The 27,815-nt window shown below is 41.0% G+C and overlaps 1 protein-coding gene across 1 annotated transcript; it reads left to right on the top strand.

The window, feature by feature from the left end:
• Positions 1-272: 272 nt before the first annotated feature.
• rraga (Ras-related GTP binding A) lies at positions 273-27,218 on the top strand. The gene is made up of 9 exons (XM_048544550.2): positions 273-734; positions 8,805-8,904; positions 9,222-9,288; positions 12,059-12,281; positions 12,936-13,031; positions 20,199-20,321; positions 24,760-24,851; positions 25,371-25,486; positions 25,856-27,218. Exons 1-9 carry the CDS (start codon positions 708-710, stop codon positions 25,951-25,953), a joined length of 942 nt encoding a protein of 313 aa, XP_048400507.1. The 5' UTR covers positions 273-707; the 3' UTR covers positions 25,954-27,218.
• Positions 27,219-27,815: the final 597 nt, after the last annotated feature.

The raw sequence follows: 27,815 nt of genomic DNA, 5'->3' as shown, positions 1-27,815 counted from the left end.
TGGAGGTGTTTACAGATTTGGCAGACGAGGGATTGCAGCCATTTGTAGGGAAAGACTCAACAAATCTGAATCGAAATGCACAAATAATGAAGGATCTATTCCTGTCTAGCCTTTCAAAAACTGCCAGACTGCTCACTGAAAACAGTGGGCCACTACGCATGCGTGTTTATTCGGCATGAATTGTCTCATGCACACCATCTCGGAGACCTTACGTATGACGTAATGGCAAGCAGAGGGAAAGGCGCGCGACTTTGAATCGGGTTCAGCAGCCGGGACGAGGAACTCTCAGGCGAAGGAGGAGAGCCCAGGAAGCGCGAGGGTCCTCTCCTACTATGTCTCTCTTCTGCTCGACTTCCAGCTCCTGGGCTCTACTTGTCGACCACACCTCTCCACACCCCCGCTTTCCCTCCCGAATCTTGATCTCCTCTGTCCCTAGTCCCGATCTTTGCATTTCCATCCAAACTCCGGCCGAAACCCCCCTAAGTCGGCACATCGAGCATTTCAAAGCGGCGCGCTTCGGCGAAAACGCCGCCTTGTGACTGTCGCAAACAGGGAGGATATGCCGTGCAATGGTTGTTATGGAAATGACGTAATTGAAGCTCGTGACTGTGGCCTGTGGTGAATCGAAGCCTGGCAGCAGCAATTGGAGGGTGATACTAGTGCAGGGAAAAGCCTGGAATAAATCAAGATATTTTGTAGGAGGGGGAATGCCGAGTACAGCCATGAAGAAAAAGGTAAAAGTAAACAATCATACTTTGGAGTGTGGAGGGAGGTTAAGGAAAGTCAGCCGGACTTAACATCGACTTCAGTAATTTGTGCGTTCTGAGGAAGGGTCAGCAGACCCGAAACGTTAAACTCTGGTTTCGTTTCACAGACGCTGCTAAAGCTGCTGAGCTGTTCCAATTTTCTGTTTTTGTCAATAATTTTAAGGTTTGGACATCTTTATGTCCATTAGGTACTCCCACACCTCTCACGTCCCCGTTAGCAGCTCGTCTTTCTCCCTGGCTTATCTCTCTCTCTCTCTCTCTCTCTCTCTGGGCTCCGTCTCCACTCTTTTACCCCACTTTCCCCTACCCCTCCTTTCAGAATACTTTTCCTAACTGCCGTCAGTACGGAAATAGGGTCATTGTACGCAAAACATTAACTTTACTTTCTATCCACAGATGCTGCGAGACCTGCTGAGTTTCTCCAGCAATTTCTATATTTTTCCTAAGAAAAGTCAGGAAAAGGGTTACCGTGACCGTGGGATGAATTTGGGGAGCTGCCACCCAAACCCTTTTTAATTGGGATGATGGGGGGGGCAACTATCCTTTATAGTGAAAGGACCATATGAAACAGGGTTGACTCTTTTTTTTCCATATTGGACTCAGTATTAACTCTCTTTCTGTCTACTTATGTTGCTAGACGTGCTGAGTTGCTGCAACATTTTAACTTCCTCCTCCCAAATCTCTCTTTCCAATGAGGCAACTCAGTTTCTCACAAACTGTCAAATGGTTATAGTTGCACTTCTCCAATGTCCTTCCCTTTGCTGCTACCACTCAGAATCAGCAAACTGTCCATGGCTCTAGCTGCAGTCTGATTTTAATTTTCACCACTCCTAACACTGCTCGGCTCGTGGATTTCGCGTTTTAGATTTTTAACCTAATTTTTATTGTTTCTGCAGTGCAACTCTATGACTGTGCACTCCAACACTGTATCTTTCCCATCAAAGATTGCTTCTTCACTCACCATAAAAACATAAGAACTAGGAGCAGGCAATTCAATCCATTGAGTGTGCTCCACTGTTTTGTACCATCATGGTTATTATAATCTTGACCTCAAATCCACTCCCTGCTTGCTCTTCGTAACCATTCAATTCATTACCGATTAAAAATCTATCTCCTTAAGTTTACTCAATGCCCCAGCATCCACTGCACTGTGGGGTAGTGAATTCCACAGTTTGACAACTCTTTGGGGGAAGTAATTTCTCCTCAGCTCTTTTAAATCTGCTACCCCTCGCCTTAAAACTGTAGTCTTATTCTAGATTGCCCCAGAATTGAAAACGTCCTCTTTAGTATCTTGTCTATCTCAATTAGATCTCCTACCATTCTTCTAAGCTCCAGAGAATATAGACTTAAACTGTGGAATCTCTCTTTCATAAACAAGCTCCTTGTTTCTGGAAAAAAAAATTTGGTGAACCTCCTTAAAGACACATGCATCCCTCCTCAAGTAAAGGGACCAAAATTGTACGTTGTGCTCTAGGTGCATTCTCACTAATGCCTTGTGCAGCTTGCAGCAACACTTGCCTATGTTTAGAGTGTGATACACTAACATGTTAATTAACTGATCTGCATATATCTAGGAATGGCCTCGACTCATGATCAGTTCCAGTACCACCCACAAAAAGTGTCGTCATATTTCTTATCATAGGGTACATGAATTAATCTGTAAAAACAGGATAAAAAATCTTAGGTTTGTTTCTATTGTCACATCAACTCAACTAGTCTATGTTCGTGTTAATGCCCCATTTGTTCATTCTCCCATGTTTACTCATTTAAATCTATCATTGTAAACATCCACTACCTTATTTCCCTCATTTCAACTTCCTCTTCTTTGCATCTTGAAAATCTACTGTCCTAATAGATATACACAAAAAAGTTGGAAAATCAGCATACTTAGACTTCAAACATTTAAGAAAGCAATGAGGTATGAGTCTAAAATGGGGAAACATGTTTAAAGTCAGACAAAGCAGGACAATGACATATGGTGCAATACCTCTCTATCAGTAAATGCTCCATTTCCCAAACTGTTTGGATGTTTTTTGTGTCCTCCTTTGGGAGTACAAAACCAATGTATGTATTTGTTGGCCAACCATTTCTTTGTTCCCCATTATAAAATTCCCTTGCTTCTGAATGTAAGGGACCTAAGTTTCTCTTCACACACACACACACGAAGTATTACAGTCAATATTATGTTTCCCACCAGCTTGTTCTCAGTCTATTTTTCTTTTCTTAACCAAACCTTTTGTCCTCCTTTAATTTCTCTTAAGTGCCACAGTTTGGAGGAATTGTGCCATATATGATTTGAACGAAACTGAACCACATAGAGCACGGTGAATTTACCTTTGTCCTCTTTTTCATCTGAAATAGTTAAAAGACTAGTCTACCTTCTATTGAATAGGATGGATGCATTAATATTTATTCAACCGACCAGCATGAATTTTATTTTCTTAAAGAATGTGAAGGATGAATTAATATTTTGTGGCTGCTCTTAAAGCACTACTTTGTATCCAGTTGTTAATGGAATGCCCTGTCTCTTCCCAATAATGAAAACTTGACTGTCCTGTTTGTAAAGATATATTGCTCCATTTAAATCCCAGTGATTAGAAATTATGATGACAGCACTGCTCAGACCCACCAGCTTCTCTCATAAGTTAGCCACGAGCAAGTGTCTATCACCTTATTTATAGTTTGCTGATGTTCAGTGGGAAAACTCTGATTTATGGCAGGTATTAGCAGCCACAGAAACTTGTATTTTTATACCATCTTTAATAAAGCATCCAAGGAGCTTCAAGATAAAATTACAATGACATGGTGCAAATTGGCTAGTTTAGAGAACCTTTCTTAAAGGATGACAATGGAAAGGCAATGGCAAACATTTGAAGAACATATGGGTGAACTACAATAATTGGTCATTCCTGTCTGGAGCAAAAGTTAAACAGGAAAGGTGGCCAAACTGTGGCACTTAAGAGAAATTAAAGGAGGACAAAAGGTTTGGTTAAGAAAAGAAAAATAGACTGAGAACAAGCTGGTGGGAAACATAATATTGACTGTAATACTTCGTGTGTGTGTGTGTGAAGAGAAACTTAGGTCCCTTACATTCAGAAGCAAGGGAATTTTATAATGGGGAACAAAGAAATGGTTGGCCAACAAATACATACATTGGTTTTGTACTCCCAAAGGAGGACACAAAAAACATCCAAACAGTTTGGGAAATGGAGCATTTACTGATAGAGAGGTATTGAAGGAAATCCGTCTTGGGGAACATTGGGATTGAAGGCAGTTAAATCTCCAGCACCTGATTAAATAACATCCTTGAGTACTTAAAAAAAAAAAAAAGTGGTCAAAGAAATAGTGGGTGCCTTGGCCATCTTCCAAGATGCTATAGACTCTGGAACAGTTCCTACCAATTGGAGGGTGGTTAATGTGACTTCTCTGTTCAAGAAGGAAGCAGAAAGCTAGGAATTATAGACCAGTCAGCCTGTTGGTAGTGGGGAAAATGCTAGAGCCTATCGTAAAATATTTAATACCTGAAGACTTGAGAAGTAGTGATAGGATCAGAGTCAGCATGGATTTATGAAAGGGAAATCATGCTTGACAAATGTTCTGGAATTCTTTGAGGATGAGATTCTGAGAGTTGATAGGATGGGGGCTATATGTGGTTTATTCAGACTTTCAGAAGGCTTTTGAAGTTCTGTGTAAGATATTAATGTAAAATTAAAGCGTACAGCATTTGTAATCATGTATTCAGATGGACAGAAAATTGCTTACTGGACAGGGATCAGAAGGAATAAGAAAGGTCTTGGTTAGAGTGGCAGGCAGTAAATGGGGTATTGCAGGAGATATTGGAGATATTATTGCAGAGATCAATTTGGAGATATTATATTTAGTTGCCTCATCCAAATCAATGATTTAGATGAGGGAACTAAATATAATATCTCCAAATTTGCAGATTAGCGCAACTGGTTTGGAGGGTGAGCTGTGAGGAGGAAAGAGATACTTCAGAGTGATTTGGACAAGCTGAGTGAGTGGGCAAATGCAAATAGTAGATGTAGTATAATGTGAAGTTGTCCACTTTGGGAGCACAAACCAGAAGGTGGATTAACTAACGAAAATTGAGTAGGAAACATGCAATGAGACCGGAGTATCCTTGTACAAGAGTTAGTGAGAATAGACTTTGCAGATTTAGCAAGCAGTCAGGAGGGCTAATGGTATGTAGCTTTCATAACCGGAGGATTCCATTACAGGAGCAGGAATGTTTTACTGCAATTATACAGGGTCTTAGTAGGACTACACTTGGAATATTGTGTACAGTTTTAGTCTCCTTATCTGGGGAAGGTTGTTCTTGCTGTAGACAGCATGCAGTGAAGGTTCCCAGACTGATCCCTGGGATGAAGGGAATGACGTGAGGACAGGTTAAATCAGTTACAATTAGATTTGCTCGAGTTCAGAACAATGAAAGGGGATTTCATTGAAACCTCCAAAATTCTAGCAGGACTAGACAGGGTATATGCAGAAAAAAAAGTTCCTGATAGCAGAGGGAGTTCAGAACTGGGGGCCACAGTCCTAAGACCGTGGCGTCCATTTAGGACTGAGATGAGAAATATGTTCATGCAGAAAGTGGTGATCCTATGGAGTTTGCTACCACAGAAAGCAGTCACATCCAAACCATTGTATGATTTCAAGAAGGGGAGTTGTAAAGAGCAATAGTGGCTAATGGGATCAAAGGTTATGACAGAAAAATGAGGAGATGCTATTGAGTTTGATGGTTAGTCATCAAAATGATGGAGCAGACTCAAAGGGTTCAAAGGCCTATCCCTCCTTGCATTTTCCATTTTTGTGTTGATTATAAAATTGACACTGTGTCTTGTAAGGTAATATGAGGGCGCAAACCAAAAGATTTGATCATACGGGCAGCACGGCGGCTCAGCGCTACTGCCTCAGCATCAGCAACCCAGGTTTGATTCCATCTTCTGGCAACTGTGCAAACTCCACACAGACATTCTCCCAGTGTCTGTGTGGGTTTCCTCCAGTTTCCTCCCACAGTCCAAAGATGTGCAGGTTAGGTGAATTGGCCATGCGAAATTGTGCATAGTGTTCAGGGATGTGTAGGTCAGGTGGGTTACATGAGGATGGGTCTGGGTGGGAAGCTGAGAGGTTTGGTGTGGACCTTTAGGGCAAAAGGGCCTGTTTCCACACTGTAGGGATTCTATGATCTATGATACTGAGGGTTTAGGCAAATTTTGAAGGTGGAAGGAGAAGTTTACAGAAGAAAAGCTATTAGACTAGCCTCCTTGCCCAATTCCTGTTCTTCACCAGTAACAGTTGCATGACCCTGCTTACATTGTTTTCATTCGTTTCGTTGGATATAGATTTCATTGGCAATGCTAACATTTCATTTCCATCTTAATTGCTGTAGTAAAGGTAACTGCTGTAATCCACATGGAGTAGTTACACCTGTTGTGAGAGAAGCACTTCCAAGATTTTGAAGGAGCGGTGATACGAGGCATTTCTGCAGGTGCCTTGGTGAGTGGGCCAGTGGTGGATAGAGTGCAAATTAAGCAGTTGTTTTGGATAGTGTTGAGATTTTTGGTGTTGGACCTGCAATAATCGAGGCAACTGGAGGGTATTCTATCACATTGCAGACCTTGTTTCTTGTAGAGGTAGCAAGACTTTGTCCAGAGCTTGTAACCTTTGGCCTGGGATTTCTGTGGCATGTGTATTACTTGCCATTTATTAACCAAGCCTTAATATTGTCCATGTTTTGTGAGTGCAGAGGCAGATTGTTTCAGTATCTGAACAGTTGCAAATTAAATGGAATACTGCAGTCTCAATATGACCAAAAGTGGGATGTTTACTGGATTGATGATCACTGAATTGGTTGAAGATAGTTGTGACTTGAGCGTAACCCGAGGAACTCCTGAAAAAAATGTGAGGCTGGATGAACACAGCAGGCCAAGCAGCATCTCAGGAGCACAAAAGCTTTTGTGCTCCTGAGATGCTGCTTGGCCTGCTGTGTTCATCCAGCCTCACATTTTATTATCTTGGAATTCTCCAGCATCTGCAGTTCCCATTATCTCCTGAAAAAATGTCTCTGGGTTGAGATGATTGACACCCACTGCCGCCACTTTGTGCTAGCTATGACTCGAGTCATGGAAATTCTCCCCACTTCCAATTGACAAGTGTGCCTAGCTATCACAGGCAAATGCTATATTGATGTTGAGCAGTTACTCTCATTTCACCTTATTAATTGTATGATAAAGTGATGGGAATGCAAAGGAGACCAGAGTGACTGGACTGGGGTGTTTCCCAGTGAAGGAGGTTATTATTACAAGAATTGAATGAGGTTAACAATTTAGAGAAGCAAGACTATAGAGATTTAAACTTAAGAATTATTTTTTATACTCCAGCAACCAAATGCCAGTGTGAGAATGAGGCCTGGTGGGCGACCCAGTCCTTTGAATCTGCTGTACCATGTAATGATCTGGTAGTCCTCAATTCTACATTCTTTCCTTTTCCCAATAATCCTTTGTTCTCATATTGTTTGAAACAGGTCTTCAATCAGCCTTGAATATATGTAACAGCAGAGCCTCATCAACATTCTATAGTAAAGGTTTCCATAGATTGACTATCCTCTGAGAAAAGAAATTCTTCCTTGTCTCTGGCTTAAATGGGCGACCCCTTAAAGTGCCCTCTGGTCCTAGATCTTCCACAAAGGAAAATAACTGCTACCATATCTACCCTATCAAGCCCCCTAACAATCTTGTGTTTCAATAACGTCACTTCTTATTCCTTTAAATTCCAATGGATACAGGTCCAAATTACTCAACCTTGCCTCATGAAACAGTCCTCCATGCCTGGAATCAGCCTAATTAGCTGCCTTTGGACTACTGTCAATGTCAGTATAACTTTCCCTGGATAAGGAGCCCAAAATTGCTCAGTATTCCAGGCATGGTCAAATTAGTACCTTGAATAGTTTCAATAAGACCTCCCTATTTTTATCCTCTACTCTCTTTGAAATAAAAGCTAACATTCCTTTTGCCTTCCCCTAGTATTAGCTGAACGTATGTGCTGGCTTTTTTGCGATTTATTCACGAGGACACTCAAATCCCTCTGTGCAGCAGCTTTCTGCAGTCTTTTTCATTTAATAATATTTAGCTTTTCTTTTCTTGCCCAAGTGCAATACCTAACATTTTCCCACATTATTCCAACTGCCAAGTTTATACCTACTCGCTTAACCTGACTATATTCCTCTGCAGACTGAGTCATCCTCAGCACTTACCTATCTAGCTATCTTTGTGTCATCACACGCTTGATAGGTCAGTGAAGACAAGAGAGATGGTTAAGCAGGTAGTTACTGAGTAGCTTCAGCATGGCAAACCTTAGGAACATCATTTGTTTGCAAAATATTATAAGCCAGGAGATCATTGAAACAATATGATCATTAGGTCTGAAATTTGTGGATTGCTGTTTAAGCTGTTTATGGGCTTAAAGCTATCAAGATGCAATTCAACTTTGCCTGGATGTCCACCTATTCTTGTCCTGAATTAAACAACAAATCATTTTCTGATGGGGACATGGTTTGGACACCGAAGTTAGATACAGACTGGATCTCTCTGAGACAATGTTCAGGAAGGGCTGTGGAAGGTATTCTAGGAGAATGGTTGCTGGGAGAAAAGATGGTATCGCAGTGCTAATAGAACTGGTGAAAACTGATGCTATGTCTCTGGAGAGAGAGGTTAAAATTGTGATCAGAGATAATGGGAACTACAATATCTCTGGATATTGTTGTCCCTGGCCAGCATGTATTGAAGATACATACTTGGATGATATTAACTTCAAATGGGAAATTTTCTGTAACCATGCATATGTGCCCTGAAGCAATTCAACTTTGCCCGTTTGTCCATCTGTTCTTCCCGTGTCCTGCGTTAAACTCAAATCTTTTCTGCTGGGTTGAATGATGGTAAGCTGTGGTCTCATGCCTGTGCTGTTGAATACCATGTTGCATACCCATGAATTTGTTCCATGATGTTGTTCTCTTACTAGGTGCTATTGATGGGAAAGAGCGGGTCTGGTAAGACTAGCATGAGATCTATTATCTTTGCAAACTACATAGCCAGGGACACACGACGCCTTGCAGCTACAAGTAAGTTCTGTGAATAAAAAAAGTTTGGATTGAGAAGATGTCTTAAGATGAGAACTGCACTTGATTTTGTAGTCCTGTCATTTACATAAAAGTAATTCAGTTGAAGAAAATGAAGCTTTATGCAGGCATTTTTTTAGACTATTTGTTATTCACCCTGATCTGTGTTGGACAGCTGTTTGCAATAACAATAAGTGGCACAGTTCGGACTTTTCAATGTAGAATGGCTTTTGCAATAGCTAACTTTAAGCTATAGTGTAATTTATAGGTAATGTTACATTATGGGTTTTGGACTTTGAAATATATTTTCTTTTTAATAGTTGATGTGGAACATTCACATGTCCGATTCCTGGGAAACCTCGTCCTGAATCTATGGGACTGTGGTGGGTAGGTGTTTCGAGACAGAATCAATTGATTCCATCTGTTTTCTTCCCCTTATCCAAGTATGTTTCACTGTGTATTTGTTTGGCAGATCCATAACTTAACTGGATACTTCTGATTAAGATAAAATATTTGAGTGTAATATAAGAGAAATTCAACACGTATTGTAGAATGTTGAGCAACTGCATAATAAAATTTGATAAAATGCTACTTATCTGTCTGCAAATAAGTGACAATGCATACACTGCAGCATTCTAAGCACTAGAAATATGCCTTATGTGGTATAATGCTTCGTTCAGGGAAATAGAGACTGCGTTTCTTAATCAAAGGGATTGGAGTCTTAATTTACAGGCAAGTGGATGTTTATTTATAGTTTAATTACCCAACTGCCTGGCAACATGTTATTCAAAGAGTGTGGGTGATATTAAAAATTAGCACCAAAATATTGGTTTGTCATTTTGATTATGATGTGGTTTATGCCTAATTAATTTACTAAAGTTCTAAACCAAATGGAGCCATGCTGAGAACATAAGAAATAGGAACAGGAGTAGGCCGTTCAAGGCCTCAAGCCTGCATGAAAAAAGACGGCTGTGATTGTTTGAAGCCAGTTGAGTTGGGCCAAGGACGTTGTGGGAGTTCCTTGGAGTGGTGTTCCAAACTTCCTTCAATCCTAGCTGCTTCATCAATGACTTTCCCTCCATTGTAAGCCAAGAAGTGGGAAAGTTTGCTGGTAATTGTACAACGTTCAGAACCATTCTCAGTTCTGGTAATGAAGTAGTCTATGCAGCAGGATTTAAACAATATCCAAGCTTGGATTGACAAGTGGCAAATAATGTTCTGCCATGCAATTGGTGCGCAATTACCATTTCCAACGAGAGAGAAACTAACAACCTTCCCTTGACATTCAAAGGAGTACGGTCGCTGAATTTATAAGATGACAAGATACAGTAGCAGAGTTGGGCTATTCAGCCCATTGTGTCTGCTCTGCCATTTGATCATGATTATGTTTCTGAATACCATTCTCCAGTCTTGTCCCTGTAACATTAATTCCCTTCCAATCAAGAATCTATCTATCTGTGCCTTAAATATGCTCAAAGATATGGCTGCCACAGCATTCAGTGGCATTGGTTTCCATGGATTCACCACCATCTGGATGAAGAAATTCCTCCTCATCTGTTGTAAAGAATTGTCCCTTTACTTTGAGGCTATGCCCTCAGGCCCACTATCAACATCATGCAGGGTTACCTCTGACTAGAAATTGAACTGGACCAGCCATGTAAAAATGTGATTCAGAAGCCTGGTATTGTACATGGAGAACTCCTGAACCCAAAAGATGCAAGATAGGAGAGTGATGGAATGCTCTCCATTTGCCCGGATCAGTGCGGTTTCACCAAGACCCTAGATACTGAACACCATCTAGGACAAAGCAGCCTGCTTGACCAACACATTGCTTGTAATTGCAAATATTCATTGCCTCTACCACTGGCATGCAGTGACAGCAGCATGTAGAATATACCAGATGCACTGCAGCAACTTGGCAATCCTTTGCCAGCACTGTCCCAACCCATGTCCTTGACTGGGCAAAGGTAGCAGACATTGAGGAACATCCTACCTTTGCAATTTCCTTTCCAAATCACATGCCATTCTGACTGGGGAAAATGTATCACTGTTTCTCACTGTTGGCAAAACCTGAAACTCCCTTCCTAACAGCACTGCCAGATAGATTGCAGCAACACTCCACCTCCTTCTGGAGGGCACTTAGGAATGGGCAATAAATGTTGCTCTTGTCAGGGATGCTCTCATTCCATGGACAAGTGTGGATATATTTTTTATAAAAGCTCTGTTTTCTGTTGACATGTAAAAGCTTTTAACTGTGCAACCACCATAGTCGTAGTCATACAACACAGAAACAGACCCCTTGATCCAACTCAATCCGAATTGACCACTGGCCCATATTCTATTCTATTGGCCCTCTTCCTATTCATGTACCCATCCAGATGCCTTTTAGATGTAATTGTACTTGCCTCCACCAGTTCCTCTGGTAGCTTGTTCTATAAATGCAACACCCTCTGCCTGAAAAAGTTTTCCCTTGGTTTCTTTTTAAATCTTTGCCCTCTCACCTTAAACCTATGTTCTCTAGTTTTCGACTCTTGGCTATTCACCTTATCTAGGCTCTTCGTGATTTTCTAAATCTCTCTTAAGGTCACTCAATCTCTGACACTCCAGGGCTAAAAGATCCCAGCCTACTCAATCTCTCACTATAACTCAAACTCTTCAGTCCTGGTAAATCTTTTCTGCACCCTGTCAAGTTTAACAACATCCTTCTTGTGGAAGAGCAACCAGAATTGTACACAGTATTCTTAAAAGTGGCCTCACCAATCTTCCGTACAGCCGCAATGTGATATTGAAATCTAATTCCATACTGACCAGTCTCCAATGATGTATATTGAAACAGGCGCATTTTCTTTTCTAACAGTCTGTTGTTTTTGCATGGAGATATCTCTGTCTCTTTTTAACTGCCTTGATGTAAACTTGTAATGACAAAAATTAGCACTAGAGAAATGGGATTTGAAGGTGAGAGGCAAGGTTCTTGCATGCAGACATAAGACTATAAATAAGTTGTTGTTAAGGGAACCTATATTCAGGAAACCTTTCAGCTATGTTTACTAAATAATCACAAGTGTGAGAAATGAATTTTAAATTGTTAAATTATCCTTGGGCTTTTACTTTGACTAAATGAATGATAATGGACATATTTTCTTCTTTTGGCTCTCAGTCAGGACACCTTCATGGAAAACTACTTCACTAGTCAACGAGACAACATATTCCGTAATGTGGAAGTTCTTATTTATGTTTTTGATGTGGAAAGTCGTGAATTAGAGAAAGATATGCACTACTACCAGTCATGCCTGGAGGCAATCCTTCAAAACTCGCCTGATGCCAAAATCTTCTGCCTTGTCCACAAGATGGATCTTGTGCAGGAAGATCAACGAGACTTGGTAAGTTGATGCTGGATTTTCATCTGCAAATTAACTAATAAAGCAGGGTAAAATCTTCCATCTTTTACAAAAGAAAAGACTCAGCGACGTGAAATGCAAAAGATTTTGGACTTGGGTTTCAACTTACCCCCTCAATTCTATTTTTTTGACATTATGAACATTGTGTGCAGCAACTTTAATTCTTAGTGAATGTAGACCTATTGCACAAAAAGTTCAAATGTTAGTTTGAAAGGTAAATGATATTTGAAATGGGAAATATGGAGAAGAATTAACATTACAGTGGTATTTGAAGTTCCTAGCTTGGGGAAGAAATAAAAGAACCTCTTTGAACTGATCTATTGCAAACTTTAAAGCTGAAGTGAGATGTTGGAAATGGGGAAGTGTTTGTTTCCTGCATTGAATATCCCTTGGGTTTTAATATCTTTGCTTTTATTTTAAGTTTAGTAGATTTGCAGAAATATTCAAGGTTGGAAATTCCTGTGGTTTTATAACATGTCCTAGGATCATAATTGCTCAATGTACATTTTAGACCTGGGACAGAAAAATAATTGAAAGATAGTTTATCTAATGCAGACATGCTGGGAATAATATTCTTTTTCTGTGCTGGAATTGAACAATTCAATAGCCACATTTATTGTAGTTGCTTTGTTGTAGATTTTCAAGGAACGTGAAGATGACTTGAGGCGTTTGTCCCGTCCTCTAGAATGCACCTGCTTTCGAACCTCTATCTGGGATGAGACCTTGTATAAAGTAAGATTGTTGATATGCCAAACTTTATGTGTGACGTGGGTCATAAATTCTATTGCTTTTTAAAAATTTTCTTTAAAGAATCCTACCTCTGTCCAAATCCACGGGATAAAGATAAAAGCTGATTTATATAACTAAAAGTTTCAACATGCAGTAAAGAGAAAGTTATGCAGTTACCGCATAGAGGCATATAAAAAATTTTTGGATAGACATGGAGGTGGCTCGCCTTCGAGAAGGTTTGAAATTGGTCATAAATGTAACGTGATGTTTAATAAATTCAACAGAAAATTGAGAAAAATCCTCTCTCCTCAAAGTGCAGTAAAAATGTAGAATATCGTACCATTGAGAGTAATTGGGGCAAAGAACATAGACACAGGCAGAGGTTAAAGATAGTGCATGAAATAGAATGAAAGGATTAAATGAACAGGGGTAGAGAGAGCTTGAGGAGTAAAGAAGTGATAGTCCAGCTTCTCTGCGATAGGTTTGATGTGATAATGAGAGGAGTCGACATTTAAATGTTTGGGCAGGATTATAAAATTTTGGGTTTGCTGAACCATTTACTTGTCTCATAGCCCCATCTTAAACAAGTATGCTGTTTTGGAAATGTAGGGGGTGATGGACTCCCGTGAATGTAGCACTTCCAGGTGATGACAGTCTGGTTTCTGATTCCAGTGTAATGATGGATGCGTCAGATTCGAAGTGATCGATTATGATAGGGAACTCTAGTTAGAGAGAGACAAACAGATGTTTCTGTGGCCGGCAACAAAACGTCAGAATGGTGTGTTTTCCCCCCTGGTGACAGGATCAAGAGTATCTTGAAGAGGGTGCAGAATATTCTCAGAAGGTCATTGTACGCAATGGAACTAATGACATAGTAAGAGAAAAGGACGAGATTTTGAGGAGAGAATTTTGGAAGTTAGACAGGAATTTAAAGTGTAGATCCTCAAGGGTAGTAATATGTGGATTACTCCCAATGCCACGAGCTAGCAAGGGTAGGAATAGGCAGATTGAGTCAATGAGGAGCTGGTGCGACAGAAAAGGATTCACATTTTTGGATCATTGGAATCTCTTCTGAGGTAGAAGTAACCTGTATAAGGAAGACGGTTTGCACCTGAATTGGAAAGAGTCTAATATACTGGTGCGGAGATTTGCTATAGTTGCTCGGGAGGATTTAAACTAGAAAGGTAGTGGTGGAGTTGGGGGAGGGGGAGAGGAAAGAAATCAGTCAGCTTATTTGGGAAAAGGAGCAAGTCCAACAGTCAAAATAAAGCAGAGAAAGATGTAAGACTGATGAATTAAACTCCATTTCGTTCAATGCAAGAAGACTAACAGGTAAGGCAGATGAGTTCAGGGCATGGTTAGGGACATGGAACTGGGATATCATAGCAATTACAGAGGTGTGGCTCAGAGATGAACAGGACTGGTAGCTTAATATTCCAGGGTATAGATGCTATAGGAAGGATGAGAAGGGGGCAGAAGAGGAAGTGTGCCGTTTTTGATTAGGGCCAAATTACAGTTGTACTTTGGGTATTCCTGGGAATGCATCCAGGGAAGTTATTTGTTTGGAACTGAGAAATAAGAAAGGGATGACCACCTTATTGGGATGTACTGTAGATCACCCTAGTAGTCAGCAGGCAATTGAGAAACAAACTTGCAAGGAGATCTGGGTTATCTGTAAGAATAATAGGATGGTTATGGTAGGGGATTTTAACTTTCCAAACATAGATGGGAACTGCCATAGTGTTAAGGATTGGATGGGGAGGAATTTGTGTACAAGAAACTTTCCAGATTCAGTATGTGGCTGTACCTACTAGAGAAGGTGCAAAACTTGACCTACACTTGGGAAATAAGGCAGGGCAGGTGATTGAGGTGTCAATAGGGGAGCACTTTGGGGCCAGTGACTATAATTCTGTTATTTAAAAAGATAGACCAGATCTAAAAGTTAAACATTCTGAATTGGAGGAAGACCAATTTTCACGGTATTAGGGAAGAACTTTCAGGCTGATTGGGGACGGATGTTTGCCGCTAAAGTGTCAGGTGGAAAATGAAAAGCCTTCAAAAATGAGATAACGAGCATCTGGAGATACTATGTTCCTGTTAGGGTAAAGGGCAAAGCTGGTGGAAATGCTGGATGATCAGAGAAATTGACATTTTGGTCATGAATAAAAAGGAAACATACATCAGGTATAGACAGCAGGAATCAAGTGAATCCTTAGAATGTAAAGGCTGTAGAAAGAGGCAGTGAGGCAGTAGCAAGAGGTAGACCAGCTAGTGGGAAGGATTTTCCTGGGAAGGAACCAAGGGATCGGTTAAAGTGTGTTTGCTTTAATGCAAGGAGTATCAGGAATAAAAGTGATGAACTTAGAGCATGGATCAGTACCTGGTGCTATGATGTTGTGGCCATAACAGAGACATGGGTTTCTCATGGGCAGGAATGGTTGCTGGATGTTCCAGGGTTTAGAACATTTAAAAAGAATAGGGAGGGGGGAAAAAGAGGAGGGGGTGTAGCACTACTAATCAGAGAGGGTATCACAGCTACAGAAGCTTCCTTTGTCGAGGAAGATCTGCCTACTGAGTCAGTATGGGTGGAAATTAGGAACAGCAAGGGAGTAGTCACCTCGTTAGGGGTTTACTACAGGCCCCCCAATAGCAGCAGGGAGATTGAAGAAAGCATAGGTCGACAGATTTTGGAAAAGTGTGCACGCAGTAGGGTTGTTGTAATGGGTGACTTTAACTTTCCCAATATTGATTGGAACCTCCTTCGAGCAGAAGATTTGAATGGAGCTGTTTTTGTAAGGTGTGTTCAGGAGGGTTTCCTAACGCAGTACGTTGACAGGCCGACGAGGGGAGAGGCCATTCTAGACTTGGTGCTCGGAAACGAGCCGGGGCAGGTATCAGATCTTGTGGTGGGAGAACATTTTGGTGATAGTGACCATAACTGCCTCACATTCTACATAGCTATGGAGAAGGAGAGGATTAGGCAGAATGGGAGGATATTTAATTGGGGAAGAGGAAACTATGATGCGATTAGACATGAGTTAGGAAGCATGGACTGGGAGCAGTTGTTCCATGGTAAGGGAACTATAGACATGTGGAGACGGTTTAAGGAACAGTTGTTGGGAGTGATGAGTAAATATGTCCCTCTGAGACAGGCAAGAAGGGGTAAGATTAAGGAACCTTGGATGACGAGAGCGGTGGAGCTTCTAGTGAAAAGGAAGAAGGTAGCTTACATAAGGTGGAGGAAGCTAGGGTCAAGTTCAGCTAGAGAGGATTACATGCAGGCAAGGAAGGAGCTCAAAAATGGTCTGAGGAGAGCCAGGAGGGGGCACGAGAAAGGCTTGGCAGAAGGAATCCGGGAAAACACAAAGGCATTTTACACTTACGTGAGGAATAAGAGAATGGTCAAAGAAAGAGTAGGGCCGATCAGGGATAGCATAGGGAACTTGTGTGTGGAATCTGAGGAGGTAGGGGAAGCCCTAAATGAGTTTTTTGCTTCTGTCTTTACGAGAGAAACCAACTTTGTAGTGAATGAAACCTTTGAAGAGCAGGTGTGCATGCTGGAATGGATAGAGATAGACGAAGCTGATGTGCTGAAAATTTTGTCAAACATTAAGATTGACAAGTCGCCAGGCCCGGATCAGATTTGTCCTCGGCTGCTTTGGGAAGCGAGAAATACAATTGCTTCGCCACTTGCGAAGATCTTTGCATCCTCGCTCTCCACTGGAGTCATACCTGAGGACTGGAGAGAGGCAAATGTAATTCCTCTCTTCAAGAAAGGAAATAGGGAAATCCCCGGCAATTATAGACCGGTAAGTCTCACGTCTGTCGTCTGCAAGGTGTTAGAAAGGATTCTGAGGGATAAGATTTATGACCATCTGGAAGAGCATGGCTTGATCAAATACAGTCAACACGGCTTTGTGAGGGGTAGGTCATGCCTTACAAACCTTATCGAGTTTTTTGAGGATGTGACTGGAAAGGTTGATGAGGGTCAAGCTGTGGATGTGGTGTATATGGACTTCAGTAAGGCATTTGATAAGGTTCCCCATGGTAGGCTCATTCAGAAGGTCAGGAGGAATGGGATACAGGGGAACTTAGCTGCTTGGATACAGAATTGGCTGGCCAACAGAAGACAGCGAGTGGTAGTAGAAGGAAAATATTCTGCCTGGAAGTCAGTGGTGAGTGGAGTTCCACAGGGCTCTGTCCTTGGGCCTCTACTGTTTGTAATTTTTATTAATGACTTGGACGAGGGAATTGAAGGATGGGTCAGCAAGTTTGCAGACGACACAAAGGTCGGAGGTGTCGTTGACAGTGTAGAGGGCTGTTGTAGGCTGCAGCGGGACATTGACAGGATGCAGAGATGGGCTGAGAGGTGGCAGATGGAGTTCAACCTGGATAAATGCGAGGTGATGCATTTTGGAAGGTCGAATTTGAAAGCTGAGTACAGGATTAAGGATAGGATTCTTGGCAGCGTGGAGGAACAGAGGGATCTTGGTGTGCAAATACATAGATCCCTTAAAATGGCCACCCAAGTGGACAGGGTTGTTAAGAAAGCATATGGTGTTTTGGCTTTCATTAACAGGGGGATTGAGTTTAAGAGTCGTGAGATCTTGTTGCAGCTCTATAAAACTTTGGTTAGACCGCACTTGGAATACTGCGTCCAGTTCTGGTCGCCCTATTATAGGAAAGATGTGGATGCTTTGGAGAGGGTTCAGAGGAGGTTTACCAGGATGCTGCCTGGACTGGAGGGCTTATCTTATGAAGAGAGGTTGACTGAGCTCGGTCTCTTTTCATTGGAGAAAAGGAGGAGGAGAGGGGACCTAATTGAGGTATACAAGATAATGAGAGGCATAGATAGAGTTGATAGCCAGAGACTATTTCCCAGGGCAGAAATGGCTAGCACGAGGGGTCATAGTTTTAAGCTGGTTGGTGGAAAGTATAGAGGGGATGTCAGAGGCAGGTTCTTTACGCAGAGAGTTGTGAGAGCATGGAATGCGTTGCCAGCAGCAGTTGTGGAAGCAAGGTCATTGGGGTCATTGGAGTCATTTAAGAGACTGCTGGACATGTATATGGTCACAGAAATTTGAGGGTGCATACATGAGGATCAATGGTCGGCACAACATTGTGGGCTGAAGGGCCTGTTCTGTGCTGTACTGTTCTATGTTCTATGTTCTAAATATACTTGAAGGAAATCATGAAGGCAAAAGGGGGACCTGAGTTAACTTTGGAAAATAAGAAGAATGCTAAGAGATTCTGCAAATATATTAAGGACAAAAGAGTAACTAGGGAGAGAATGGGACCATTAAAGATCAGCAAGGCCACCAATGTGTGGAACCCTACAGGAGATGAGATCCTAAACTAGTATTTTGCCAGGTGTTTAATGTAGAGAAGGATGAGTTTGATATCGGTGTTGGGCAAATTGTCGAAGGGAATCCTAAGGGACAGGATTTATGTGTATTTTGAAAGGCAAGACTGATTAGGAATAGTCACCATGGCTTTGTGCATGGGAAATTGTCTCACTAACTTGATTCAGTATTTTGAGGAAATAACAAAGAAGATTGATAAGGGCAGAGTTATGGGCGTGATTTACATGATCTTCAGTAAGGCGTTTGACAGGGCTCCTCATGGTAGACTGGTTAGTAAGGCTAGATCACGTGGAATACAAGGTGAAGTAGCCATTTGGATGTAGAACTGACTTGAAGCTAGAAGATAGACTGGTGGTGGAGGGTTGCTGTTCAGACCGGAGGTCTGTGACCAGCGGTGTGCCACAGTGATTAGTGCTGGATCTACTGCTTTTTGTCATTTACATAAATGATTTGGATGTGAACATGGGAGGTATGATTAGTAAGTTTGTAGATGACAACAAAATTGGAGGTTTGGTAGAGATCGAAGAAGGCTACCTGGGAGTGCAACAGGATTGTGATCAGATGGGCCAATGGGCTAGGGATTGGCAGATAGAGTTTGGTATAGTTAAATGTCAGGGGCTGCATTTTGGCAAATCAGGGCAGGATGTATACATTTAATGGTAAGGTTCTGGGGAATGTTGCTGAACAAAGAGATAAGGGGTGCAGGTTTGTAGTACCTTTAAAAGTGAAGTCCCAGGTAGGCAGGGTAGGGAAGAAGGAATTTGGCCCGCTTGGCTTTATTGGTCAGTGCATTGATTATAGGAGTCGGGAGGTCATATTGTGACTGTTACAGGATATTGGTTAGGCCTCTTTTGGAAAATGGTGTGCAATTCTGGTCTCCCTGCTATAGGAAGGATGTTGCCAGTGTTCGAGGGTTTGAGATATAGGGAGAGGCTAAATAGGCTGGGGCTATTCTCCTTGGAATGTTGGCGGCTGAGGGGTAACCTTTATGGATGTTTATAAAATCATGAGGGGCATGGATAGGGTGAGTAGACGAGGTCATTTTCCCAGGGTAGGGGGGGTCCAAAGCTCGAGGGCATAGGTTTAAGGTGAGAGGAAAAAGTTTTAAAATGGACCTAAAGGGACAACTTTTTTTCATGCAGAGGATGGTGCATACACACATACTTGGAAGAAGTTGCTCATTTTAAAATGACATAGAGATATGGCATAGCATTGTAGATTTGAATTCATAAGGCTGTGTGAAAGACCTGTACGACTGTAATTTTTAAAATGCTGTTGTGCTGGATTTAACGTCGGATGAAGACTTCAATTTGTTATAAAATACATACCTTTTCAGGAGGTGAGTGTCTGCTCCTGGACTGGATGGTGGTAACTGTGAGCTAATGTTTCTAGTAAAAGAAATAATCATCAAATTTTTTGTTCCTGCTCATAACCCAAAGATTTCAACTGGAAGGTGTACTGTCATGTAAAGATTATATTGGACTTGGTTTGAACAGGTGTACATCTGTAGCCAATTATGCAACTGACAGTCAAAGCCTCCTGGTGAGGACAAACTGGGGGAAATAAGCAAATCAAAATTGAGATTGAAGGCTATCATAACTCTACAGCTGCATCAGAATATTAGTTTGCATGTTTTTGAAGATAATATCTTTTCCAGGAGGTTTGTTTTTTTTAATATTCTGAAAATGCAATAAAAACCTATTCCATACATTAGCATCTCTTCCAAATGATGGAATTATTTTGCATTAGTGTTAACTGTTTACATTAAGTTTTTTATGTTTCCTAATGTTTGAGATTCACTTCTTAGGCTTGGTCAAGCATTGTGTACCAGCTGATCCCTAATGTACAACAGTTGGAAACCAACCTGAGGAATTTTGCTCAGATTATTGAAGCAGATGAGGTGCTACTATTTGAAAGGGCCACATTCCTAGTAAGTGCTACAAATTCTTTTCTTGCCTAATGAATTGACTTTATGTAGTTCCTTGGGTGTTGCTTGCATCCTGATAGTTTACTTGATAATCAGATTATGCAGAGTGATTGTTAGTGGATTATGGAGTCAAGCAGCAGTCGTAAGATTTGAACTATGTTCTTTGGCTTGGACTAAGCCTCTCGATGACTACCTCAGTCATAACCACTGCACTGCTGTATCTAGTTTATTAAATTTATCTTTACTCCTGTTTTTAGTTCGGCGAGCTCAGACTTTTTGGCTGCAGTAACTTCAAGTTGAGCATTCCCTAATTAAGTCACTTTATCATTCAGTGGAAATGCCTCCAGATTCCTTTACAAAGAATGAGTGATTTTTATGTAATAGCACATTGCATATCATTTGAGACAGCAGCAACCATAGGCATCCATGATTTTAAGACAGAGTGCTGGGCACAAGGCAAAGCAAAATAGAAGTGGAGCTAACAATTTTTGAGTCTGGTACATCCCCTCATTGAAGGGGTTGGAAAAGAGGTGGGTTTTATGCTGCAGAAAAAGAGGGTCAAAGGGTCAAATGAAACAGTTGATAAAAGTGCCTAAGAACAAAAGGCAAAGGGAATGTTAGTGGTATCATAGAAGAGATGTAGATGAAGAGTAGGTGTTAAAAGCAGAAAATAGGTCAGCTCTCCAGAAAACACATTTTGTGCAAACAACACAAGATGGCAAAATACAGGTATTTCTGCTATAACGTGTGTTTTGTAAACGTGAATTGGCTGTGACATGATTGATGAATAGTGGTTGCAGTTTGGATAGTGCAAGTTTTCTAACATAGAGTACAACGATTTCCCAATGGTGTGATTTTATGGCTTGAGGTCTCATAAGAATGTAACGATTGTGTTTATAGGAGAATTCAGAATTCTAATTCAGGATTCAATTAATGTTAGCATGCAGGTTCAGTTGGAATTTCGGAAGGCAGTTACAGTGTTAGCATCAGTTTTGAAAATGCAATTCTTGTATTCTAGCAACGCACTGCTGAGGCATATGTAAGGGTCCAGTCAGACTCTCTTTGGGATATTGAGAGCCATTTTCAGCCCTGTATGTAAGGCAGGTGCTGGCATTGGAAGAGGCTCAGAGGAGGGTTTACAAGAATGATCCCAGGGACAAAGGGAGGCTTTGATTTGTGATCTTTCAAAAGTCACTGGAGTCTGGGAAAGTTCCACGTGATTGGAAAATTGCTGTTGCCCTTGTTTAAGAAAGGATCAAGGCAGAAGACGGAAAATTATAGGCCAATTAGCCTAACCTCAGTTGTTGGTAAAATTCTAGAATCCATTGTTAAGGATGAGATTTCTAAATTCCAGGAAGTGCAGGGTCAGATTAGAACAAGTCGTCATGGATTTAGTAAGGGGAGGTCGTGCCTGACAAACCTGTTAGAATTCTTTGAAGAGGTAACAAGTATGTTAGACCAGGGAAACCCAGTGGATGTTATCTATCTAGACTTCCAAAAGACTTTGATAAGGTGCCCCACGGGACGCTGCTGAGCAAGGTGAGGGCGTATGGTGTTCGAGGTGAGCTACTGGCTTGGATTGAGGATTGGCTGTCTGACAGAAGGTAGAGAATTGGGATAAAAGGCTCTTTTTTGGAATGGTAACTGGTGACGACTGGTGTCCCGCAAGGTTTGGTGTTGGGGCTGCAGCCGTTCACTTTATATATTAATGATCTGGATGAAGGGACTGGGGGCATTCTGGCGAGGTTTGCCGATGATACGAAGATAGGTAGACAGGTAGGTAGTACTGAGGAGGTGGGGAGGTTGCAGAAAGATTTAGACAGTTTAGGAGAGTGGTCCAGGAAATGGCTGAAATTCAACGTGAGCAAATGTGAGGTTTTGCACTTTGGGAAAAAGAATACAGACATGGACTATTTTCTAAACGGTGAGAAAATTCATAAAGCAGAAGTACAAAGGGGTCTGGGAATGTTGGTCCAGGGTTCTCTCAAAGTTAACTTGCAGGTGATTTTAAAAAAGCGAATGTAATGTTGTCGTATATCTCAAGAGGGTTGGAATATAAAAGCAGTGATGTGCTTCTGAGACTTTATAAAGCTCTAGTTAGGGCCCATTTAGAATACTGTGTCCAATTTTGGGCCCCACACCTCAGGAAGGACTTACTGGCGCTGGAGCGTGTCCAACGGAGATACACACGGATGATCCCTGGAATGGTAGGTTTAATGTACGGTGAACGGCTAAGGATCCTGCGATTGTATTCATTAGAGTTTAGAAGGTTGAGCAGCGATCTAGTAGAAACTTAGAAGATAGTATATGGTTTAGAAAGGGTGGAGGCTGGGAAGTTGTTTCTGTTAGGCAGGGAGAATAGGACCCATGGGCACAGCCTTAGAATTAGAGGGGGTAAATTTAAAACGGAAATGAGGAGACATTTCTTCAGCCGGAGAGTGGTGGGCTCGTGCAATTCATTGCCACGGAGTGCAGTGGAGGCCGGGATGTTGGATGCCTTCAAGGCAGAGATCGATAAATTCTTGATCTCTCAAGGAATCAAGGGCTACGGGGAGAATGCAGGGAAGTGGAGTTGAAATGCCCATCAGCCATGATTTAAATGGCGGGGTGGACCCGATGGGCCGTATGGCCTTACTTCCACTCCTATGTTTTTTGGGTCTTAGGGCTTGTTTTATGAGGGAGCTGTTGAGGACTCTGGATCTCTACCTGATAGTGTTTAGAAGGATGAGAGGGGGGGTTCTCATTGAAACTTATGGAATATGGAGATAGTGAGCATGGAGAAGATGTTTCTACTAGCAGGGGAGACTACGGCCAAAGAGCAGAACCTCCAAGTGAAGGAATGAGCCTTGAAAGTGAAGATGAGTTTAGCAAGATGGTGGTGAATCTGTGGAACTCATTGCCACAGAAGGCAACAGAGGTCAAGTCATTGGAATGGCAGAACCGACTGGCTGGGCCCAAGGCCTAATTCTGCTTCTGTATCTTATGGGCCATGACGTTACGGATTGTACTGAAATATGGCTCTACGACTGATGGCCGACAGTGACTTATGGATGCCCAGTTTTGGTCTTTGGACCTAGTTAATATCTGTTCCATTTAGCATGATGGTAGAACCATGCAACGTAATGCACAGTATTCTTATTGCGATGATGGCACTTAACACTAAAGTACAGCGTTGTGGTCACTCCTACCGGTGCTGTCCTGACTGAAGCCTCTGCAGCAGGTGTGGTGACTGCAAGGTCAACTAGAATTTTCCCTATTATTGGCTTTCTTGCCAATCCAGGTTAGCATAGAGTCATAGTCCTTCAGCAGGGAAACAGAACCTTCAGCCCAATTTGTTTTTGCTGACCTGGTTTCCTAAACTGAACAAATCCCATTTGCCTGCGTTTGGCCCATATTCCTCTAAACCTTTCCTATCCCTTAAATGTTGTAATTGTACCTGCCTCCAGCACTTGCTTTGGCAGCTCGTTCCATATACGAACCACCCTCTGTGTGAAAATGTTGCCCCTCAGGTCCCTTTTAAATCTTGCCCCTCTCACTTTAAACCGGTTCCGTCTAGCTTTGGACTCCCCTACCCTGAGGAAAAGGCCTTGGCTGTTCACTTTATCTCTGCCCCTCATGGGTTGATAAATGTCTATAAGGTCACCCCTCAGCCTTCAATGCTCCTTGGGGAGGAAAGTCCCAGCCTCTCATAACTCAAACCCCCCAGTCTCGTTAACATAATTGTAAATTTTTTTTTCACCCTTTCCAGTTTAACGGCATCCTTTCTGTATCAGGGCGTCTGGAATTGTACATTGTACTCCAAATCAGGCCTTACCAACATCTTTTACAGTCGTAACATGATGTTTCAACTCCTGCACTCGCGCTGCCTTAACCATCCCCTCTACCTGTGATGCCACTTTCAAGTAGCTGTGTTGCTACCCCACTAGATCTCTCTGTTTGACAATGCTTCTCAGGTTCCTATCATTAACTGTGTAAATCCTATGCTGGTTTGTCTCTGCATTTATTTAAATTAAACTCCATCTGCCATTCCTCAGTTCAATTGATCAAGATTCTATTGTACTGTTAGATACCCACTTTCACTGTCCACTGTACCATCAATTTTGGTATCATCTCCAAACTCCCTAGCCATGTCTCCTATTTTCTCATCCAAATCATTTATACAAGTGACAGAAAACACTCAACACAAGTCTGATCCTTGCTGCACACCCCTGGCTTCCAATCCGGATGACATTTACAAGTGTTATACATGACAAAATCATGGAAAAGTGAATTAATTCTTAAAGTACCTTTTTTTTGTTCTGCTGTTACAGCTTTCTTCTCAATAAAATGATTATAATTGGGTATGGATGTATTTGACAAAACTATCTTCCAATAAAATATTTTGATGTAGACTCTTTTGAGTGAGATTGAATTATTGATATATTTTCTTTTTCATTTTTAGGTGATCTCTCACTATCAGTGCAAAGAACAGAGAGATGTGCACAGATTTGAAAAGATTAGCAATATTATTAAGCAATTTAAGCTAAGCTGCAGGTAAACCGCACTTATTTTCTGTTTAATGTTCATGCTTCTCAAAGTGAGATCAATGCTAGGTGTTAACCATACCTTGTTTGTCTATGTAAAACATTTCTCAGGAAGGTAATTCATTGATTAGTTGCAGGGTAACAGTCCACACAGTGCCTTTCTTTATTTCTTTCAGAAACATGCCTAGCTACATCAGTGTATAAATATTTCCCTTTTCTGTGCCTGATTTTTTTTCTTCTTTTGGATTTATTTCGAACAAACGAAAATTAAATACACATTTGTTTTTGTTTTAAGAACTGATGGAAAACTACAGCCAAAACGAAGGAACTTGTAACCTCTTTGATTAATTCTTGGGTTTTGAGACTCACTATCCGCAGCTAATGTTTTTGTAGGATCCTTTTTTTTTGTTCGTTTCTTTTGATAATCTGTTCTTGTGGAAAAGGGGTGGTGCTTGCAGAGTTTATTGTATTAATTGCCTTTTGATATAGACATTTAATTAATATATTTTCCATACTGATTTTTCTGTAGTAAATTGGCTGCCTCTTTCCAAAGTATGGAAGTTAGGAACTCCAATTTTGCAGCATTCATTGATGTCTTCACATCCAACACGTATGTGATGGTAATCATGTCTGATCCTTCGATACGTAAGTAGCCAAAGTTATTGCCAAGTTGTTTAGTCTCTTTTACACAATTGTTTAAATCCATCTTGATCTTTCTTTACTTGCTGTAAGCAACACTAAACCAAGTTTGTTCTCAACCACATTGTACGTCTAATAGAGTCTAACCCATTTGCGAGGTATGAACCTTAGCCTAATGTAAAATCTTTAAACGGATGTAGATTTTTGTAGATGTCCTAGCTTTCTCATATTTTATCTGCTTATTCCAAGATTTGAAAATAAGTAGAAATATATGTAATTAAAATGTTAGATTTTCATGATTCCGTTTTTAGTTTAATGTATACTGCGGTCTAAAAGTATTTAATTAATAACTGTATTCTTCTAAACTTTTTACAGCTTCAGCAGCCACACTCATCAATATTCGTAATGCCAGAAAACATTTTGAGAAGCTGGAGAGAGTAGATGGCCCTAAACATAGTCTTTTGGTGCGCTGAAGGTCACCTTTGGTATAGACTGGGTATCAGATGGATGTATGACAGATTGATATTTCTTGATATAATTCTTTATATCGTGTCTGTTTTTTGAGTAATTGCTGCAGTTGTCACATTTTTTTGTGACTTTGAGCATTTTGTCAAATATTTGTCATCTCCTGAAAGCAGCAGTATCTCTTCATTCCAGACTCTGCTGTAAAACTCTTAGAACAAGAGATTTTGCCACTTTCCAGTAGAAGCCCCATTTTTATGGTAATCCATGCAGGAGCTGGAACCTTTTGTAGAGAAGCATCTGTGGGAGCCTTTAATAACCAGGCTTTTGACTTTGCAATCTGCACATAAAATATACTGTCTTACTTTTCTTGACCTGACAATCTAACTTCGTGTTCAACTACAAATAAAAGCGCATTATGATCAGTTGTATCTGTTTTAAAAACACCCTGCCCAAGTGGAATGGATATCTGTATTTATCAAGGAGCTATGAAGGTAAGCATTTCCTGCAATATTTATCCAACGTTCATTCTGGAATGAATGGCATGGCTATTACCACCGTATCCCACCCCAAAAATGTGTTCAGTGATACATTGTATGCAATTTACCATTTTTTATTTTTTTTTAAATCTTCCAAAGTAATGATGCTTTATTGAAAGAAGTTGAATAATATATGGTCCATTACCACACCTAGATCATTCAGCATTCTCCTGTTCCCCTCCATTCCCAAGCATGAATTTGTCTTTGAGGTGCGATGAACTAGCAACATTTAACTTCTTTTGTTTTCTCCCCTCCTTAACTCTCCAAAATGGGAGAAGCTATGACAAGTTTCCCCAAGCTACTTCAGTACGATTCCTAGCATTTAATTGGCTAAACGTGAAGAAGTGGATTATCTGCTTAATTCCTGTTAAAATAGTGCAAATAATTTAATATCTGATATGGTGTTGAATCATTTTGAACTTCTTTCAGATTACACTGTAATACTTACTTTTATTCTTTTGTAAAACTGCACTTTTTAGCTGATGAGGATGTTGTGTGCATTACATTGCAACTGATTGGTATGTCTGCTGACTTTTTTGTTTTAAATCCAAGCATCAACAAACTTTTAAGTCATGTGATACAGTTGTTTTGTTTGCAAGTCTCACAGGATTGGTTCTCTGTTCCTCCAGCTGCACTTGGTGAATTGTGTCTGTTGTGGTCTATTGAATTTTCTGTTGTCCACTCCATGTAACTTGAAGAAAAAAGTGACATGAATAAAATAAAAAAGAAAACTTTAATCTCTGCAGTCAGTAAGGGTGAATAAGTGTGAATTTATTTCATGCATATCTTTTGAATTTTACTCACTGAATATAACACTCTTTACAATTCAGGAAACTGGGTTTGGCAATTAAGTAATTTGAAAAAAAGGAACATGAATTTTTGTTTGCACCTTTCATGGCTTCATGCCCTAAAAGGTTATGTATGAAATACTTGTAGAGAATAGAAAATGTTCTGTTGTAAAAGCATAAGTTAGTGTGTACATAGCAAGATCCCACAAATATCAATGTGATAAATCCCAGGGCAGAAATGGCTAGCACGAGGGGTCATAGTTTTAAGCTGGTTGGTGGAAAGTATAGAGGGGATGTCAGAGGCAGGTTCTTTACGCAGAGAGTTGTGAGAGCATGGAATGCGTTGCCAGCAGCAGTTGTGGAAGCAAGGTCATTGGGGTCATTTAAGAGACTGCTGGACATGTATATGGTCACAGAAATTTGAGGGTGCATACATGAGGATCAATGGTCGGCACAACATTGTGGGCTGAAGGGCCTGTTCTGTGCTGTACTGTTCTATGTTCTATGTTCTATGTTCTACTCTGGCTGGACGGCTGGCTTGCCATG

Source organism: Stegostoma tigrinum, chromosome 15, assembly GCF_030684315.1.
Source record: "Stegostoma tigrinum isolate sSteTig4 chromosome 15, sSteTig4.hap1, whole genome shotgun sequence".
NCBI classification, from domain to species: Eukaryota; Metazoa; Chordata; class Chondrichthyes; order Orectolobiformes; family Stegostomatidae; genus Stegostoma; species Stegostoma tigrinum.
Note: the sequence above shows the minus strand (reverse complement) of the source record. Positions and strands in the feature narration are given on the sequence as shown.